This window comes from Poecilia formosa, unplaced genomic scaffold (assembly GCF_000485575.1).
Source record: "Poecilia formosa unplaced genomic scaffold, Poecilia_formosa-5.1.2 Scaffold232, whole genome shotgun sequence".
Classification (NCBI taxonomy): domain Eukaryota; kingdom Metazoa; phylum Chordata; class Actinopteri; order Cyprinodontiformes; family Poeciliidae; genus Poecilia; species Poecilia formosa.
In genome coordinates, this window is record NW_006800171.1 from 970,630 (window position 1) to 990,257 (window position 19,628).

The window sequence follows — 19,628 nt, forward strand, 5'->3', positions numbered from 1 at the left end:
GTTACACTTAAATTTCTTGTTGCATTTTTAACAGATGACAATCATCACTCATTCACACATTTTTACCAGAGTAATTTTCCTCACCTTAAATGAATAAATATATTTTGTTTGTGTTTTTTTTTTGTTTTTTTTTTGTTTTTTTGCAGTGTGCAGCATTAGATGGGAAATGCTCCATAAGCTGTGATGATGAGGTCAGACATTTTTCCTCTTCTCAGTCCATGATTTTTTGTGCGATGACTCTGCCCTAAACTATGTTTTCTAATTGACAGCACATTAACTGCTACCTCATTGACAACAATGGCTTCATTCTTGTAGCAGAAGACTACACACTGGTGAGACATACAAGCACGCATCTCGTTTTTGATGCTGTTGCACAGACTGCTCTCGCTCTCTCTCTCAAAGTGCTGTTTGAGCATGTACCTTCTGCTTAGCTGTCACCAGACATGCTGTCATTCTGACTCTGGCTCATCCGAAGCAAGTCCGCTGGCTGTCATTGCCCTTCTCTTCCCCTGCATGTCCTTTTTCTGCATCCGCCTTTGTGTTCATATGCTTAAACTTTTCTTATCTTTTTAATTCAATCATGATTTATTAAAAGTTATTATCTACTGTTTAGTCCTGATGTATTTTGAATGTATGTTCTCGCCATGCATGGTAGCAAGTTTCTTGGTTCAGGGTGTTTTAAACTTTTTACATGTTGCTCTGAATGTACACGCTTTGGTATGTGGCCTTTATTCTTATTTAGGTGATTAAAACACACCAGTTAAAACGAATAACAATTAATTAATTAATAATAATTAATAACATTATTATTTATGCACATGATCTGGCCAAGAGGCCATTTAAAGAAAAGTTAGTCCCTCCAGGACATTGCAATGTTTTTGTGATTGTTGTGGCCAAAAAACTCAAGTGGAAATACATTTAACATAAATTGCATATAAAATTGATGCCGATGAAATCCTGGATAATATTTTCTCTGAGGAACCTTTGCATGGCAAGGTGGTCGCTTTAGGAGGAATGTTGACTCCAGTGCAGGTAGAAACCCTGTCTTCACAAATGCGAGTTAAATCGAATACTGACATTGACTCAAACTCTTCTTTAGCAAAGCGTTCATTTAACACACGCACCTGGGCTGTCACACTTAATCTACTTTTAATTATTTTTCCTCCAAACAGGTGAGCAAACCCTGATATTTTAATTGTGTCTAAAATTTAAAGGGCTAATACCTAATTTTAATAACACTAATCACAAAAAGGTAGTTGGTTTGTATATTGGTTCCTTTGTAATAGAAACCTATTAGTGACTGTTGTATAATTTACTTTGAAGCAACTGTAAGATAAAATCATAATAAATAAAATTAATTTGTTTGAACTAACTCTCATTTCCAGAAGTGTATTGCTGTCATGGAAAAAAAAAAAAATAATAAGTTTTTGAACATGTTATGATAATTATTCTGTACAAACATGGAAATATATTTTACACACATAATTATCTTGTATAAATGTAACAATGCATTGTGTGAATATGATCTTTTTTTTGAATTAATGTGATAATTTCCTCCAGATGTTGGCAGTAGTATGCCTTTAGGTTGCACTGACAATGAAACTCAACAGAAGGAAGAAGCTGGCATATCGAGTTAATTTGGGATACATGTGGTGAGGAATGCCTGGCTGAAAATATGGACTGCTCGTTGTCTCGATTCCTACAGAAACCACATTGCGTGAATCTACATGCCACATGAAATTAGGGTTTAAATAAATGCGTTGCATGAGCTGCCTCCTTTTATCTTTGTTCTACACAAATGGGGAGAAAAAAACAGATATTTTATTGTACTCTGAATAATAACACATCTATGTTGAACACATTTAAAGTGGTAAAACTATGAAGCCTCCCATAACTCTCCTATGAGGAGTTAGAGGATGGTCAATGAGGAAGGTTCGAGAAGAGAATCAAACTGATTTTTCCTTCTGTGCAGTTCTCAGAGTGTGCATGCTAATAATGACTTCATCCACGTTGCTCAGCAGCATCAGCATCTCTACATGCCTCCAACCAACCGTGAAATAAAACTTGACCAACTACTTTAGATTAGCCTCTATTAATGTGCATACACTGAAAGCATAATATTGCCATCATCTGGTTGAAATGACCATGTTTATACAATATAATTATCATGTTTATGGAATATAATCATCACGTTTATACGACATGATTATTATGTTTGTACAATATATTGTATTTGTAAAATATGAATGGTGCTATAGCATAACAGTGTTCAAAAATGTATTTTTTTTCCATACACATTCAAATTTACAGTTACAAATTGATGTAGAAACATTCATCTGTCGGCACCAATATGACAATACAAAGCCACAGAAGTTAGTGAAAGCATCAAAAGTCATTGAAGAGAGCAGGTAATGTGTTACACAACAAATGATCAGTTGTACCAAAAGCAGAACCTCAAACGATGAACTCATCGGCTTGTTTTTCAGGTAGCACCGATGCTACCTGAAAAACAAGGTAGGCTTTTCCATAAATGGTCCAAAATGTGCACTTTCAAATTCTGGAGTATAATAAACAATGCATATGGTATAATTGCTTATATGGTTAGATTTTGTATTAAAACTATTGCAGATGGGCAATACTCTTTTCATTAAAGAACCTTTTGTCCTTTCTTTTTCAGACTGGAAATTTTTTTGGTGAAGCAGAAGGAGCTGTAATGAATAAGTTGCTGCAGATGGGCTCTTTTAAACGGTAATCCATGTGTGCGTCTGCGTGTGTATATTTGTGTGCACTTGGAAGTTCAAGCCCGAGTACATGCATAAGTGTGAGTGAATGTATATTTGTACAAACGTGTGCAAAAAAACAAAAAAAACAAAAAAACAAAAGGCAGGTTGCAAAATGAGGGCATGTCTCTTTTCGTGTGGACAGTTCTACATGTGGCAAAGCAAATCTTTATTCCCTGAAACAAAAGAATTAAGAGAAAGTTCAATGCATACATTTCCACACCATACACACATCCTCGCAAACAAACAGCATGTGGACAAACATACTGTTCTTGTCAAGAACCTCTATCTTGGGGATCTGTATTTTCAGATTTAGCTCCGGGACACCTTCCCTGGTGTTCCACAGCAGAGATGCCCACAAGCCAAAAACACGCAAACTTTAGTTGTAATATAAATCAGTTGTGGAATGATGTGAAATTTGTGAAATCTTTGCCTAGTTACAGAGCTTTGCGTAAATTAGTATTTCACTGAAGCTTGCAACCACATTCCCAAGCCTGCAGCAGGGCAGTACCCTCCATTCCTTTATACGTATGGGACGTGGGTGAGGGGGAATTTCTCTGTGTAAAACTGCAAATCATTGCATAATTGCAAAACCCAGCCCATAGTTTATAAAAATGAACCCTTAACATCAGACAGCTAATAGTTTACAGACCAATCCATAAAAACAAGGGCCCTACAAGTGCTTTCTCAGAATCCTTAAAGTTGGTTGGAGACGGATTTTTGAAGATTGAGGAAGACGTATGTTGAAGGAGTAACATGACTTGTTTTGTCATGTTGACTTTGTTGTGTAAAGGCTCTGTTAGCATGATGAGTAACAGAGCCTTTAGATCTAAACACTGATGAATCCAATATGATATCTGTCAGTTTTGTGTCTTGTTTGAAACAACATGTACATGTCAAATTCATTAGTTAAGCTTGACACAAACTGTCAGCTTGAACTTATTCATAAGCCAAAATCAATCCTTTTGATACATTAGAAAAAGTAGGTTACTGCTTCAACAATTGTTTAATTAAAGCAAGTGTTGTACAATAATTTATAACAGGAGAAGTCAGATGATATTTTCATGAATTCCAATCAGATTTCTGCATAAGAGGACCTCAACAACTGCTGATGAACAAATATTTTGTATGGTTTTACCTTACAAAATATTATTTCCCTACAGTATGTTTTTTCCACTTAATTTTGTTAAGAATTCCAAGTTTTATAGGGTAACCACATTGTTCAACCTAAACAAGTAGTTAATCATGTAATGAATCTATTAAATCTCAATACAATAACTTGAATTCCTTTGTAAAAAAAAAAAAAAAAACTCCTAAAATTTACCGCTCAGTTTTGTCAAAGTATTTTTGTAAAATTTACACCACATTTTATTGGTGCTACATGGTCTGCAGTATCATTTGTGATTTCACCAACCACCAACAAAGATGATCACGGTGCGCGTTAAGCTATATTTTCTTATTTTAATATTTCTTCTCCATTAGTTTTTGGACAGTCTTTCTTGACCAACTCCAGTGTTAACTGCACTTTGATTAAATTGATCTGTCTTTGCACTTTATTTCTAGAGAACTGTTTTACTCTACACATACAAGATTTTTGCACAGGGATATATTTGCTGTGTTACTAGGCTAACGTTACTTTGTGGTCTCTCGGTTTTAATGTGACTTGTTGATAATTTAGCCCTACAAAATGTAGGTTTTCATTTTTTATCTAGTTAACAATGCGAGTTGTTGTCCTGCCGCTCAAACGCATCACGTTGCTTGGTGTGTGCCAGTTATGTATGACGGTATTCAATGCTTCAGAACTAAACACGTTTGTTAAACTTAAAAACTACCTGACTATATCATCAATGGAGGTCAAGACTTTGAGAATCACTGATGTATACAATCTCACTATTTTACATTAATTTAAGTAAGTTATGAACCAATTCATGTGGTCTTACTTATCACTAATTGGTTCTGGGCATCGTGTTGGGGCTGTGTATCATTAGTACTGCGACTGAGGTTTCAACATCGCCTGGGGCGGCAGATATATTGAACCCCACTCTGTTGTCACACATGTTCAGACTGCCATTCACACACACAAGTATATCATGTGTAAGAACTCTCCCAAAGGCTATTAAAAAGAGTATCCATTGTTCAAAGACAAGTTTGTAACCTTAGCAATAACCTCCTCCAGACGGAGCTAGATCTTACCCCCTCCGGGTTCACTAAGCCCTTAAAACCTCTGATATCCCTCCAATATCCCACAAATTATCCACACAAACAGACTTTTCTGAAATCACTGACAAACCTCTGAGGAAGTGCTCAGCTTTCACTTGCTTTGCTGCTTCCATTCTTTCTATACCCATCATGTGTAGTATTTGTAGGTGAAGCAGTTATTACAGAGGTGGGATCTTCTCTTCCATCCCCAACACAGCAGACTAAAACGCCCGTCAGGCATGTATTTGCAGATAATGTCTGAATCAAGATTCCTCGACAACTCAACAGAACTATGGAAAATGTTTTCTCTGATTCTATTTTGGATGCTCTGTGTCATCGTCCTGCTGTCTATTCTATATTTGTCTCCATAGTGTCACACTGTATGACTACCAGGCTCTTTGTTGGGTCCATTCAGAGAGTAGCGACAGTGGGCACACACTCCTGGATGTGAGTATTCTCCAGCCTCTATGTGTTCTACCCCTGTAGTAAAGTCCATATAGTACAATATTTATTGCTAGTGTCCAATCATTTCCCCCTAAACCCCCTCCCTCTTTTTTTCTTCTAGCCTTACTTCGCTTTCTTTGCAGCGGTAAAGTGGATCCTGACTGAGCTTGTCATGTAAGAGTCCTCACTGGATAATACCTCTTGTCTGTTTATGGGGTAACGCTATAAGCTTTGCGCATATATGTGGTTTCTGAAGTCTTGTATTTAGGCCTGTCTGCTCTGAGATTAGCTGTATGTTTGTGAGTATACTGTATATCTGTTGTGTATTTGTTTATGGAGGCCTCCACATGTACGTTGATGTGATCCTCTGTGATCATAACCAGTAATAGCTACCTGATGTTTCCTGCACCATGAGTATTTCTGTGATGCCACATTGTGGTTGTGGTTTAGTCCTGCTGGGTGGTCTGTCACTGCCACAGTGCATCATGGGAGTACAGAGTTGTCGGTACTCATTTTATGTTTTAACAATAGAAGTAATTAGACAAATGAGATAAATGTGAGGTATTTCCTATTTCTACAACCTATAGCTTAGACCTAAGAATAAGTAAGGCTGAAAACACATTAAAAAAAAATTCATCCATCTGTTTGTGGCGTATGCAATGATTTTTGGTATTTGTTCTTGGTCCTAGTCAATTAGGTAGTACAATTTCCAGTACTCATTATGCTTAAAATTTAGGACTAGTTTAAAATAAGTATTTTAAATGAGATGTTAAAAAAACTGCTATCCACTGCACTTTCTTTTTTTCTTTTTTTCAATTTTGCTGGTTTTTTCCAGTCCAAATTAATAAAACATCGATTGCCATCTACACTTAAAAAAACTCAGTGGCTTTAAAGTGAAAAATAACACACTGCATTTGATCTCTGTTTTTCAACTCTTCGGTTTTGAGACAACTCTGGTAATTCAGATCTTAGCAAAGGTCACAGCAATTCCAGTCAATCACATTTTTACAACACAAAAGATTGCTCTCCTGTTTTATAAGCTTAGCACTTAGCTCCGAACATAGCTCTACTTGTGCTACCCTTAAAAGAACAGCAAGTCTTGCACTAATACAGACATTTCAATTCATCGCAAAGGGTCAAAAACATTTTATTTGGTTTGGAAAACACAGATGTGTTAAATTAACAGAATATTTAAGCATATCCTATAGTGCAGTTTTAAAAAGTGACAGACAGTTGGTTGTGATTTTTTTTTAATAGTTAGCAGCACAAATTGCAGCCATGCAGCATGACTGATGTCAAATGGTAGATGGCAGAACACCAACTGGTACTGGGTTGGGGTTTAGTCACTTCAATAAGATGAACTTAAAATACCTTGAATGATTCTAAGATCTGATGCTTGGGATTGGATGTCTCTACTTCAGTTTTTTTTTACCAAGCAGCTAAATAAGAATAAAAATAAACCCTGAACTGGCTTGACGTATTGCAAGAAAGGTGTGATTTTCTTAAAGTTAAACAAAACTTGCATCCAGGACTTGCTGCATTAATTGCAGGATGAACTCAGAGAATATTCTGCAACACTTTTACTTTACTAAGCATTTGTGATTTTTTGTGCTCTTGCATAAAGGGATGTTGAAGCAATAAGTAGCAAATTAATTAGTTGTTTTTTTTATTATTTACTAACATGTGCATGCATTTCAGAATATTATTAATCTGTCATTTCCATATTCAGATTCCTGGTTGAATTCAACTTATACAGTTGGTGGAACTCTGATCTCACAGCTAAAGGTAAGATTGGACGCTTTCTAAACAACCTGTACACAAACACAACACATAATTGCATTATTAAAAAGAATGTAAATGTTTTACATTTCATTTATTCTGATCAGAATCACAAATTAATTGTTTCTTTTTTGTTGTTTTTTTTGGTTGTCAGTAGTTTTGGCGTTTTTTCTGGTTCATGTGGATTTAAAAGTTTCATGCTAGCTCTTATATCTGTTGTAGATTTTACAAATCTAGCCCTTGGTAGTCTTCAGATGATCCAAAGCTTTACTGAAAGAATCCTAACTGGAAACTGAAAAACTCCACTTTACTAATTACTAACTACTTTAAGGGTTTTGTCTAATTTTGTGATTTATGCATTGAAGCTCTGAGCTGTTAGTCTTGCTCTCCAATTCTGGCCCATAGATCAGCTAAGCAGAGGCCACTGCTTTGCGGATCCATATTGAAGCAAAAATATTGCTTTCAATTGCTTTCCTGGTCTTTACAAGACAATGCTGATTTCTTAAAAACTACAAAACACATTTTTTATGACCAGCTTCTTTTTATTTATCACTTGATCTGCATGCCTTTTTTATGTTTATGTAATTTGAAGTTATTTTTCTCCTGCACTTTTATTCATCTATTGTGAAGCACTTCATGATTTTTAGCGGTGAAATGTGCCATATAAAAAAATAGTATTTTACATGTTACCATAAAGTAGTAAAATAAAAGCTCTGTTAAAATTCTAGGAAAATAAATTGGTTGAATGACATCATTGCATCTTTGCCTTCGCCATCTTGTTGTTTGCACTTAGGCTTCCATAATAAGACCCCTTAAAAAAATGTCAGTATGAAAACAGTGGCAAGAAATAACCCAAATCCAAATGTATTATGTAACTACCATAAAGTTACGTAATAAAAAGTTAAAGTCATACTGAATATTGATTTTGGAGAGAAATAATATCTGCTTTATAAAAGCAGACATATGCATTTCTCTTCTTTTCTGGTTTATGTCTTTGCTTGTTCTTTTACGTCTCGTTTTCCTCCTTGAACATGCACATTCTCATATTTTCACCGACAAGCAGTAAACGCTGTAATTCTTCATGCTTTATGGAGTGTTGAATACTATTCCCCTGTCTTGGAATGAGACTTGCACTAAGCAGCATCAAAGTGTCACATTAGTTGGAGCCAAAACCAACAAAAATATTTTTGTGAAAGCGAGAGAGAGAGAGACAGAGAAAGAACTCCAAAATGAGAGTTCCATAAAATGCTTTACTTGCACATTTTAATCCTGGATGAAGAGAAGCTGGGCATCGCCACTCGCCAAGCATTTGAGACAATTTCACAGCTGGCTAGCCTCAGGTCTTAGCAGCACTTTCTGTATCTTTTTACAACAAAGACACCAGGGCTTGTGACACGGGGCTGAAACACAACAACCTCGCAAGGCTGTAACCAAATCTACACAGCTACTCAAGCTGAGCTAATCCCAGACGTTTATACTCGTATATGGTTTTAATGCGACACACACATACGCACGCACAGACAACAATGCCGTGCCACTGGCTCGCTGTAATTAAACCACTCCGTTCTAATCGCACATATAATCCGCCATCTTTAGAAATCTCTGTCATAAAGATGAGAAGCGCTCTGTGCCTAAGCTGAGCTTTAGAGCTGTTTTCTTGCGTTAAATAAATTAGTTTGCTAATGGAAGATATTGTCAACCATCTTGTAGGGTTTCCTCAATCCTCTGGGTGGCAGTAGTGTTCAAGCAATGTTTGGGGAGAGCACATACCTCAAATTGGCATGTTCAAGCAGAAAAGAGTTGTTCTGCTTCAAAAGCACTATTTTCTTTAATGGTTCCATTTTCTTTTTTTTTTTTTCTTTTTTTTTGCATGGATTTGACGTGTTAAGCGGTTTGCCTCCAATACTGTTTAATGACTTGATGAGTTTTTTTACATGTATAATTTAAGTCTTTTATTCAGTGTCATTTAACTTTTCCTTCAAATTTGACCTCCTTTGCCTCCTTTCTTTCATTCCCATTTTTCATTATCTCCTCCTCTCTCTTTTCACTGTTAATCTCCTCTTTGGTTTAGCTCAAAGGGCAGGTCCGCATATGCAGGTGCCGTGTGACACAGAGTACCCTGCCTTCGTCTCGGAAAGAACAATCAAGGAGAACATGGGCAACATCGACTGCGATGGCTGCATCAAGTAAGCGACACTCAGAAATGTCAAAAAAAAAAAAAAAAAAAAGGAAAAGATTACCAACAACTTTCCGGAGCGACATGCTTTTTACATTTGTTTACTATAAAAGAATGTAACTGAAATAAAACGGCAAACAGGGTGAGAGAAACTTTAACTTCATTTTGTTATCTGTGAAAAATACGTTTATCCAGCCAATCCATCAGCAACACACACAAACCCCCAACTCTGTCCTCCAGCAGTTTGAAATACGAGGCATTTAGGGATGAGGGAGAGGTTGAAAGAAAAAAAAAAAAAGGCTTCCTTTTAAAAATGGGAAAATGAGTGTGGTCCCCATTAACAATTTGAGATTTTCTGTCAGGCAATTGTGGGGTGTTCTCTGGATCCCTCCAATGGGCCCTTCATTGCTCCCAGCTGTGGAACTGCCAGCGAGCTCGGAAATCTGTGTTTGTGTGCGTGTGTTTGCGTGTGTATGCGTGTGTTTTCCTTGTGTGTCTGCTGAGAGCCCCTCAAGGTCGGCAGGGTAACCACCGCCGTTGGTGCCATGTCTAAAATGCGGTTGGGGAGCCAGTCGTAACGCAAAACACACATACAGCAGCACCTACTCAGGCTCTCTCACACCCGTTCAGATTTACATGACAGAGTTATTTTTATCCAGTGATGACACCATGAAGAGATGTGCGCTTTTACGATCAAATCTGTAAAAAAAAGAAGAAAAATCCTCTTGATCTGATACAATAAATCTGACAGTGTGAAATAATTTCTTTATTTTATGCATATGACGTTTTGCAAATCATATTTGTAACTAAACGCACTTGTGATAAACATCTGTTTTATGTTTTGTCTCATGGAGACCTTCTGTTATATTTTCATTCAGACATGCGTGTGTGCTTTATGCTTTCGGAAACGGATCCCAAACTCTTGCCTGCTAAACTTCTCTTTCTGTATTTTGATTCTCAATGTGCATGTGTGTCACTATTTGTATACGTCCATTACCAAAACGCAGACGATTGTGTATTAGACTAAATGGAGCAATGTAGTGTATGTTTGATTTGGTGCTTTTCGAGCTTTCCAGAATTAATTGATTCATTGCATAGTTTGTTTTTTCTAGCCAGAGGGTGACTTCATCTTGAAGACTTTTTAAAATACAAGCATATCTTTATTTCAAACTGCATTAATAAGAAGAGTTCCTCTTTTCGTTTGCACGAGGTCTATACAAGGTTCAAAGCAAGTCAAAATATTGTCAACATCTGTTTATTTTTACTAATATCTGGCCAGTATCTTTTAGTTTTTCATATTTCTGATAAACTGGGCTTTGTGGCCTCACATTGTTCGAGACAACGTGTGAGGCCACTCACAGGACTGCTTGGTTTCCTAAAGCTAACATGTTTTCACTCCTGATATGTTAGAAATCAACCGAATAAACTATGTTGAGATTATTTGTGTATGATGATTAAAAGAAAGTAAAAGGACATTGCAGCATTCGGAAATGAAAGCTACTAAATATTCCTTATTTGTTTTTACCACTTTTTTTAAGGTTTTATTTACACCTCATGCATCTTTAACTGGGTAAACACATACAATCGTCAAGTCTGAATCTCAAATCTAAACCATGCACAACATGCAGCTATAGTCATAATAAAAACTGTTAAATCCACAGAGAGAAGAACTGCAACTCAGTTTTAGCAAAGACATTTTTATGTAATGGGCAAAAATGTCCCTATAAATGAAATGTGCAACTTCCTGTATTATAAAATAGTACGGGATTCAAACTCATAAGCAAAAACATACTGCTATTTTTCACCAACTGTCGACACGAAGTAAGTTAATATTTTATGAAAACCTTGAAAGGAAGGCATGGACTGTCACAGTCTTTGAACATTTTCAGCACTTATTTCCAAACATTTATCTCCCATTCACAATGTGTGAGTGCTGTTTTTTATGGTGTCTGCAACCATGTCCTCCTTTCATCCTTCTCAGGAAACATATTGCAAGTCTTTTCATTAGCTCAGAGAAATGAAACTTGTCTGTTTTTTTTTTTTTTCTGTCTTACTAAAAAAGTTTGCATTGGTGGTTGTTGCCGAGTGTCTGTGCAGATCTGAGGCATTCTTCAATGAGTCTTTGGGCTATCTGTGCTTTCATGCAGGATGTGGAACCTACTTTCCTTACACTGGATATGTTCAAGTCTAGCAGCTGTGCAGTGTCATGATATGTTCAGCAATGTTTTCTCCAGAAAGCTTGTTCTGCTTTTTTTTCTTCTGTAGTCTGTAGAACTCGACGAGCCTGGCACTGCACAGGGGTTGAAAACGTAGTAATAGACATTTTGGCAGATTGTGAGTAACCGCTTGGAACTGAATCGATCAGTCTGCTGAAGTAGTTATGCTGGACAATGTTGGTCACAGTGAGATATGTGCATAAAATGCAGCTGATTGGTACCACTGAAGAATTAGAGACTTTTAGGAATAGGATTAAATGAAAAATACTATTAAATCAGTGAGGAAGGAAATACTGCTGCAGATATTAGGCCAGCTTTAATCTGTCAGCAGACTCCGTATCTTCAGAAAGAATTTGTTTGGACTCTATTTTAACATCTGATAATTAAATAAAATATTTGATAACCAAAGTGAAGTGAGAGACGGAGAAAGAAAGAGACCCAAAGAAAAGACAGAGCAACATAAAGGAAAATAATATATAATCTTTACGAGCTCTCTTCATCATAAAGCTCTTCCATGGAAATAAATCACTAAGCAGAAGGCCTGATCTCCCAGGCCAGTAAAACACAGACGTGGGAAGAAATATGCTCCAAAGTGTGGTTCACATTTGTCTCTTGATGGAGTGTTTTATATTCAGCAACACTTCATTGATGCTCACCTTGGACTAGACGATGCAAAGAGTTAGTATGTGTGTCCAGTCTGGCCATGTCCATCCGAGATTGCGTGGGTCTCCGAGTTTATTCAGAGCTCTTAGTGGAGTGTTTTATTTCCTTGTCCTTTGTTGTGTGGCGTCTTTCTAATACAGTTTATACATTAGAGTAGAATTCAAAAAAATGAGCGACATTACCGACCTGGAAGTAACTTTCTAACTCATCCATTTTGACGACCACTTTATTACACAATTTCTTCCCCCTGCATGTTTTCTCATTTTTCATTGTTTTCCTTCTGCCGTTCTGCTTTTATTGGCAGGTCATTTGTGATTCAGCAGATCCCCAGCAGTAATCTTTTTATGGTTGTGGTGGACAACAAGTGTGACTGCAGCCAGTTTGGACCCATCACCATGGACCCCTTTGAAATTATGTATATCCTTCACTTGTTTTTGGAGGTCAGGGGGAGGTTGGCAGGGATGTCCAGAAGTTTTTGTTGTTGTTGTTGTTGTTGTTTGTTTTTTTCCCAAAGTCAACATTCAGTCTGTTTTGTACTAAGTTAAAAAAAAATCTCTGTGGCTACATTTAGCATTTCAATGCTATAAATATATTTATGTTCAATGAAAATAGATAAGAAGTTAGAAATCCGTTACCACTTCTTGGGGTTAGGGTCAAGAATGTATAAAACCACAAAAGCTTTTTTGAAGAATTTGAAGTGTCTTTGTAAGGATTTTGTTTACACTTTTACAATAGATTACGTTAGATTCAGTTTGAAGACTGTTGTTCTCTTCACTCTGAGACGATGAATTTGTCTCATTTAGAAGAAACCGTAAATGATGACTAGTCTGAGCAACACATGTGCCCCTTAGGTACATTATACATTATGAAATTAGAGTGAGTTAAACAGAAAGTTGAACGTCAGATAAATAGAATAAGTGCTTTATTTTGAAAAGCAGGGGATGTCTGTGGTTATAATGCCACTAGCAAATACTAAGGTGAAAGAGGATTATTAAGGTTATTTTCTAAATAACTAAAAGTCGTTTAATAAGAAGATCAAGCAAGTTTCATAGGCATCCATGTGGTCATTCTTATGAATCACCTGTTTCTGGCATAGGTCAGCCGGCTTATTCCTGTGTCAATGACAAAGATCGTTTATGATGACCTAAACACAGACGGACAAAAAAGTTAGAGAAGTATTGCTTTCCTGTATTGACTGAAGATAAAAGATTATCTTTGTCGGGGGACAAAATGTGGAGCAAAGATCCACAGTCCAGCAATATACAAGAATGTCCGTAAAATGCTTTGTGAGTCAGTTGTGCACTAACTCCTGGTAAACACTTTGATCAATTGCTGATACAGTTACTGATACACAGAAGTTCTGCAGAAACACTTGTGTTTCTAACCACAAAAAGTGTTTTTTCTTTTTTTTTTCTTTTTTAATCAGTGCACATTTCTTTGAAATGTAATCGGCTATAAACATGTCCTCCAGTGTTTATTTTTTGCAAAGCACTCACTGTGGCATATCGTGTGCTATTCTGGTGCTTTGCCACAAAAGAAAATGTATCATACGCTGGAGGTTTATTTTTTTCTGACATGAGTTTTTTTTGTTTAGTACAAAAACATTATTGCCCTTAAATGCATCTATGCAGCTAATTGCTTGATGCAGTCAAACACATACATACATTTTTCATAAATAAAAGAAATAGTGCCTTGCCAGAAGGGAATTCATACCCTGTTATCACAAGTTAACACGTTTCAAGCTTGACCTTTTTTGTACTTTATTAGCTTTTTAGGTGAACGTCCAACACAAAGTGGTTGTGAAGTAGAAGAAAATATTGTTATGTTTGTTTATGGGACATATGGGTGGCTTGGAAATAAAAATGAGAAAAGTACACAATGCACTTATATTCACCCTCCTCAATTATTTTCACTGGATTATTCTAAGGAGTGATTATGCTTTAATCAAAAATATTCCATTTGAACATTTTCCCCGTCTTATGTCTTTCTCAGCCCAATATAAATCTCCACCCATCTGTGAATCAACTCTGACCAGTTTTCCTATTCATGCTGAAGAAAAGCAACCCCACACTACGACTCTGCCACCACCTGCAGTTTGGTGTGATCACTTTTCATGGCTTTCTTCCAGCAATTATTTTTCCACACTTACATGAAGTTGAGATTTGTGGAACTCACAGCTAATATCTGTCCTTTCTACTTATGCTTCCGGCTGAACATATCACATGGTTCTTTTTGCTTATTAGCTGGGTTTTAAAGGTCATAGATTTATTTATATGTACCAGAGTAGAGGGGGCATAATACAGATGCAGAGTGCACTTTTCAGATTTTTACTTGTAATTTTTTTTTCACTGTATTATTATGCAGCATCTTGTTGTATTCTATCCCATAAAAGCCAAATGAAATACAGTGGAATTTGTTGTGGGGAAAAGCCACAGCAGCGTATGTAGCAGTTTTTTTTGTTTTTTGTTTTTGTTTTTTTTTTACCTTAACTTCAACTGCACATAACGAATCGCTCAAGTGTGAGAGACTGAAGATGCAAAAAGACAGGCGGCGCCCAGATACCTGTCACCCTTTTCATCCAGAGGTATTTGCAACTCACAAGTATCGCACTCTGCACCCGCACACGTCACTGGATTTATTTCTCATATATTCCTTCCTGCGATTGTAGGAAAATTCAATGGAGTGTGGAGGAGCTGGCAGCCTCACCACATCGCTTAGTGCCACGCTGCTTTTAGCGCTCATGGCATTGTTCCTTAGGTGACCAAAGCTGGTCCTGACTCACCATCCACAGCTTGACCTGGTTTGGCTTGGCTCGACGTTATGAGGAATTGCAGCGAAGCCACAGAAAACAACATTTCTGTCCTGTATGAAACTGTGCCCGAATTCAAACCCATCACCAATATGATCCCCAGCCCAGAGGTATCACCCGTCAGGGTCATGCAATAATTGAAAGGACTGTTCAAAGGATAATATTAAACCTGCTAAGACAACTATAATCATTTGGAAATATCATAGGAGCTACATGATAAAGATAGTGGGAGAAAATGAGTACAAAATATAACATTGAATGTGCTTTTTGACTCTATGGCCCTTACCAAACCATGATTGGGGTTTTCTTCAGTTGTTTGAGAAACCAGGGGTCAAGAACAAGTTCAGTGGTGAAAGTTCTACCTTAGAAAAAAGCCCTGAAAGATTTTTCATTCAAAGTGTAGCTTTCGATGAAGGGTGCTTAGCATTTCTGGGTGGATGAGAATTTTCAACATTAATGTCGCCTTTTTCTGTTTTAGTCAGTTTAATGTGCAGCACAATCTGCACTTTTGACTTCCGATAATCGTATTGCACGACGGATTAAGTCTCACTGTAGAGAAGGCTAAAACACACCAGTAGAAGCTTAAAAACAAACAAAAAGAAAAATCTAGGGCTATACCCACTGACAGTTGTAACAAAATGTTCAGTCCTTTCAGGTTGTAGCAAAGGACTGGGGTCTGTAGCTGGGTTTGGAACTGGGCATTACAGCCACGAAACACCCACATGGACAGAGATGGATGCACTTTCCCCTGGCCTGTTCTGACTTTCCATGGACTTTTTTTGATTCTGAAGATTTAAAAAAAATATATTCTAAAGATGTTACATGTGGCTGGGATTGTTATATGATGTTTGTCTAATTATCTTTTTTCCACAATGAAAAAAAAAATCTGTTACAATATCTACTGTATATGGAAAGAAAAAAAAAAGTTTATTTATAGTTCGCAAGTGGTACCCATAAACTGTGACTCAGAGATCCTCTGATGTGAGTGGTTGTAATAATTAAGCTTTGCCTTATAAAAAGATATTGTTCCTGTTTGTGTACTTTTGAAATAAAATATTGTTTAAAATGTATTTTTTTTTTTTGTTGAATGTTGAGTTATTTGAAGAGTCTTTAGAAGTCGCTGTTTGAAAAGGTTTAGACCTGAAATTTTAATCCACACTGATTGCTCTTTTGTTCTCAGTTTAAGCCACATGAAGACAGCATCTCCTCCGAAGCAGAAATGTGGCACGCATGTGTGTCTCTTGCGCATCTGTTGTTTCCTTTTTCTGTCATTCATGTGAACTACTGCCCCAGAGGAAGCCCCCACCCAGCCATCGAGAGACAAAGACCAAGACATGACAGCTGAAGACCAGCTACAACACATCTGTATCTGTTTAGCGATGGACGTCCTTTCTGTCATCATAGAGCCAGTCGCATCGTGTGTGCCAACGTCATACATAGCTTGCGCTGTTGCTGGAGTAACATTTTAGAAAATGACAGCTAAGTTCTCCTGAGATGCTGTCAGTGCCAGCCAGCCAGGGGAAGCTCTGCTGCGGTCTCAATGTCAGCAAAAGGATCCTTGTGGTCAGCAGCTGGACATGCTCCATCTCCTCCTCTCTCCTCACTACTCAACACTTTAGTTCTACACAAAGTCTTCACCTGCTCTGGGAAAAAAAAAAGTATCTTAGTATAGTGATCTCTGCTGTTTTATTTTTTTTTATTTTTTAGGTTTTGCGTCCTTCAACTTGGTCACTGCAATTATCGCTAGCTTTCTGGGGGTTTTTTTGTTGTTTTTTTCTATGTGTTTAAGTTGACTTGCTTGTCATATGTCACGGGGATAATAGATTGGAGCTGTTTTGGTATAACACCCGTCCAATCAAGTCTGTGATTCCTTTCACTCCGCTAGATGAGTTATGAGAAAGTGGGTGCAGTGTGTATGCAAAAAGCTGCCTTGGGAAAGCAGTCATCTTTCTGTGGAACAGTCACACCCTATTACCGCAGTCCTTCGTGTGAGTGATAAATGTTCATCTATGTTTTGTGTAAGCTCTTTAGCCTGATGACTGGACACTAGAATGCTAAAAGGCCTACAAATGCACACAGATTCAAAAACTTTCCACAGACAAAGTTAAAATTCTTGTGAGAAATAGAGATGGACAACCAGAACCATACAGTTTAACAGAGGAAAAGGAACACAGATGGAACAAAAAACGATTCACGTTGCAAATTGGAAAACATTTATTTAAAATACTTTCAGAACTCCCTTAATTCTTTATGGGACAGCCTTAACGAAACATTCCTCAAAAACTTTGGTCTATGTTGACGTCATACTGTCACACGATTGTTGTAGATTTCTCAGCTCCACATCTGTAACATGAGTTTTCTGCTCCACAACGTCCTAGTTCTGGAGACTGTTGGGGCCACTGGGGATGTTCAACTTCAGATGTTCTGGTAAAGTCAAGAAACTAAAACAAAGTTTTCAATAAAACCATCAGATGGAATTATTGACTTATTTTCTGCAGTAAATTCATCTGGGACCTCTTAATCTCAAGTCATATGATCACTGCAATATTCACCAACATATCACTGGTTTTGATGATATTATGCATACTGGGTACAATGTTTAACCACCACGCCATTACACCACTTCTACTGTCCTACTGTCCTACAGCTTTTAGGGTACATTGCTGCCCCAATGCAGCTGAATCAAATGATGTGATTTTCTCTTCAGTATGCCATCAAGTTTGGCAAAGGCCTTCTAACGAGTTATTCATTTGAATCACATGTTGCAGGGCAGTAGATCTCGAGGACCAGGGTTGGAGACATCTGCTCTGATGACTGAAAGAAATGTTTTGTCATCAAATCCATGACATTTTGTGGCCCCATGCCACGGCATTGGTTTAGGTTAGAAAGTCAACCCTTCACTCTTTGTTCTTCAACCTAAATTGCAACATGGACAAATGTAATGTTTACCCCCTTATAAATACAGACATTTGGAGGTAGCATATACTGTGGGATGTAAGGTACATTACTGTTTTCTAAATGTTTCAAAGTCTAATATAATGATCAGATAGCGAGACAATGATCCATCTGGCACAAACAAACAATACCATGTGCAAAGTCACTTAAATCCTCTTTCTACCTTTTTGTGTTCTTCTGTTTGAACATAAGCAAGTTGTTTTCTTCCCATATAGATTTCTCACTGCTAAGTGATTGTATTAAGCAAATAATCAGGTGTAACTAATAAAGTGGTTGATATGTGTTCATCCCTCCTTACATTTCATTATAGACTTAATTTATCTTATGTGAAGTTTTCCAGTCAATTGACTCTTAGTTCCCCTCTGCCCATTAAAACGGTCTATCTCTCAAAGACAAAGCAAGTGAAAGACACATAAATGATGGTGTTTTCTGAAAAGCTGTCCAAATTCTTTCCCAGTGATCCAATCTGCACAACTGTTTGAGGTGGGAAGGAACCCCTCAGAGAGGAGTCACTGATGATTTGAAGACAATGCCCTAAAGGGGCCCTGCTATTCAAAACACATCAATCCATCAACACTCACACTGCTTCAACTTTGTTTCTGGACTGCATGAGAAATCGTTTTTTTTTTTTTTTTTGCCAGTTTGCCATGGGACAGGCGACGGCGAATTGGCTGTATTCACACGTTCAAACGGCGTAAGCATAAACACACACATGATAAACACGACACGCACAATGCATACCGGCGGTCACGCGGAGGGCAAAGCTTTTGGTGTTACCTCCGATGGAGTGGATCCATTGGTGGTTTGCTTTGAGGACCACAGATATGTTTAAATGGAAATGATTCTGAGCAGCCGAAGCAAACCCAAGACCACCCACATGGCCAGTGACCACAACAAGACACTACTAAGGCAAGCTGGGAAAACACACACACAGTATTTTTACTAAAATCCCACTGAATCGCTCGATGTATGCTGGCCATGAAACTCATTGTCTCCATATGTTTTGTTTTGTTGTTTTTTTTTCTTTTAAAGAAGAAAAGGTGACAGACAATGGTTTTCTATCATTTTCTGACAATGACAGAAAAGCATTTGATCTTTATTTTTATGATAGTAATTTCTTGTACACAATCATGAGTCAAATGAGCTTTTCTGTCTTCACCACAACAGAGTGAGTATTTTTCACATACTGTGATCATCAGCACCACCCCTTCCACTTTAGTCACCACTTTCCACACCCTTTTTTTTTTAATCTTTTTCTCTTCAAGCTTTGACCACACGCTCACTGGGTGCACTGGTGATAATGAGCAGACTCCTCAGCTACATTACCCACACATGCATATGCCCACATGCTCCCACATTGGAGACGAAAACCAAACCAAACCAAAGCCCAAAGACAAATTTGTTCCTGTGAGTGCCAGGAGACACATTTCTGCCAAGGCTGAAAGGTGCCAGCTGAAAACATACACTCTCAATACACACGTACACATACAAAGAATTAGTCGACTACCCCATGCTGTGATCGGAAAAAGAGCTTTCAGTATTTGGGGACCTCTTGGTGAGCCAGAGGTATTGACAGCCAGATGTATTAATACTCAGTCTGTATGTGT

General features: G+C 37.5%; 1 protein-coding gene across 2 annotated transcripts in view; it reads left to right on the plus strand.

The window, feature by feature from the left end:
* The window catches only part of LOC103149653 (voltage-dependent calcium channel subunit alpha-2/delta-3-like), a 130,992-nt gene extending 114,857 nt beyond the window's left edge, over window positions 1-16,135 (plus strand). For both annotated transcript variants that reach the window (XM_016680106.1, XM_016680107.1), the window contains 10 exons: window positions 147-191; window positions 270-332; window positions 2,678-2,748; window positions 5,351-5,426; window positions 5,545-5,597; window positions 7,153-7,208; window positions 9,274-9,388; window positions 12,562-12,674; window positions 14,759-14,841; window positions 14,926-16,135. In XM_016680106.1, the coding sequence (XP_016535592.1) occupies window positions 147-191; window positions 270-332; window positions 2,678-2,748; window positions 5,351-5,426; window positions 5,545-5,597; window positions 7,153-7,208; window positions 9,274-9,388; window positions 12,562-12,674; window positions 14,759-14,841; window positions 14,926-15,018 (768 nt within the window). In that variant the 3' untranslated portion in view covers window positions 15,019-16,135. The remainder of the gene's footprint in view (window positions 1-146; window positions 192-269; window positions 333-2,677; window positions 2,749-5,350; window positions 5,427-5,544; window positions 5,598-7,152; window positions 7,209-9,273; window positions 9,389-12,561; window positions 12,675-14,758; window positions 14,842-14,925) is intronic.
* Window positions 16,136-19,628: the final 3,493 nt, after the last annotated feature.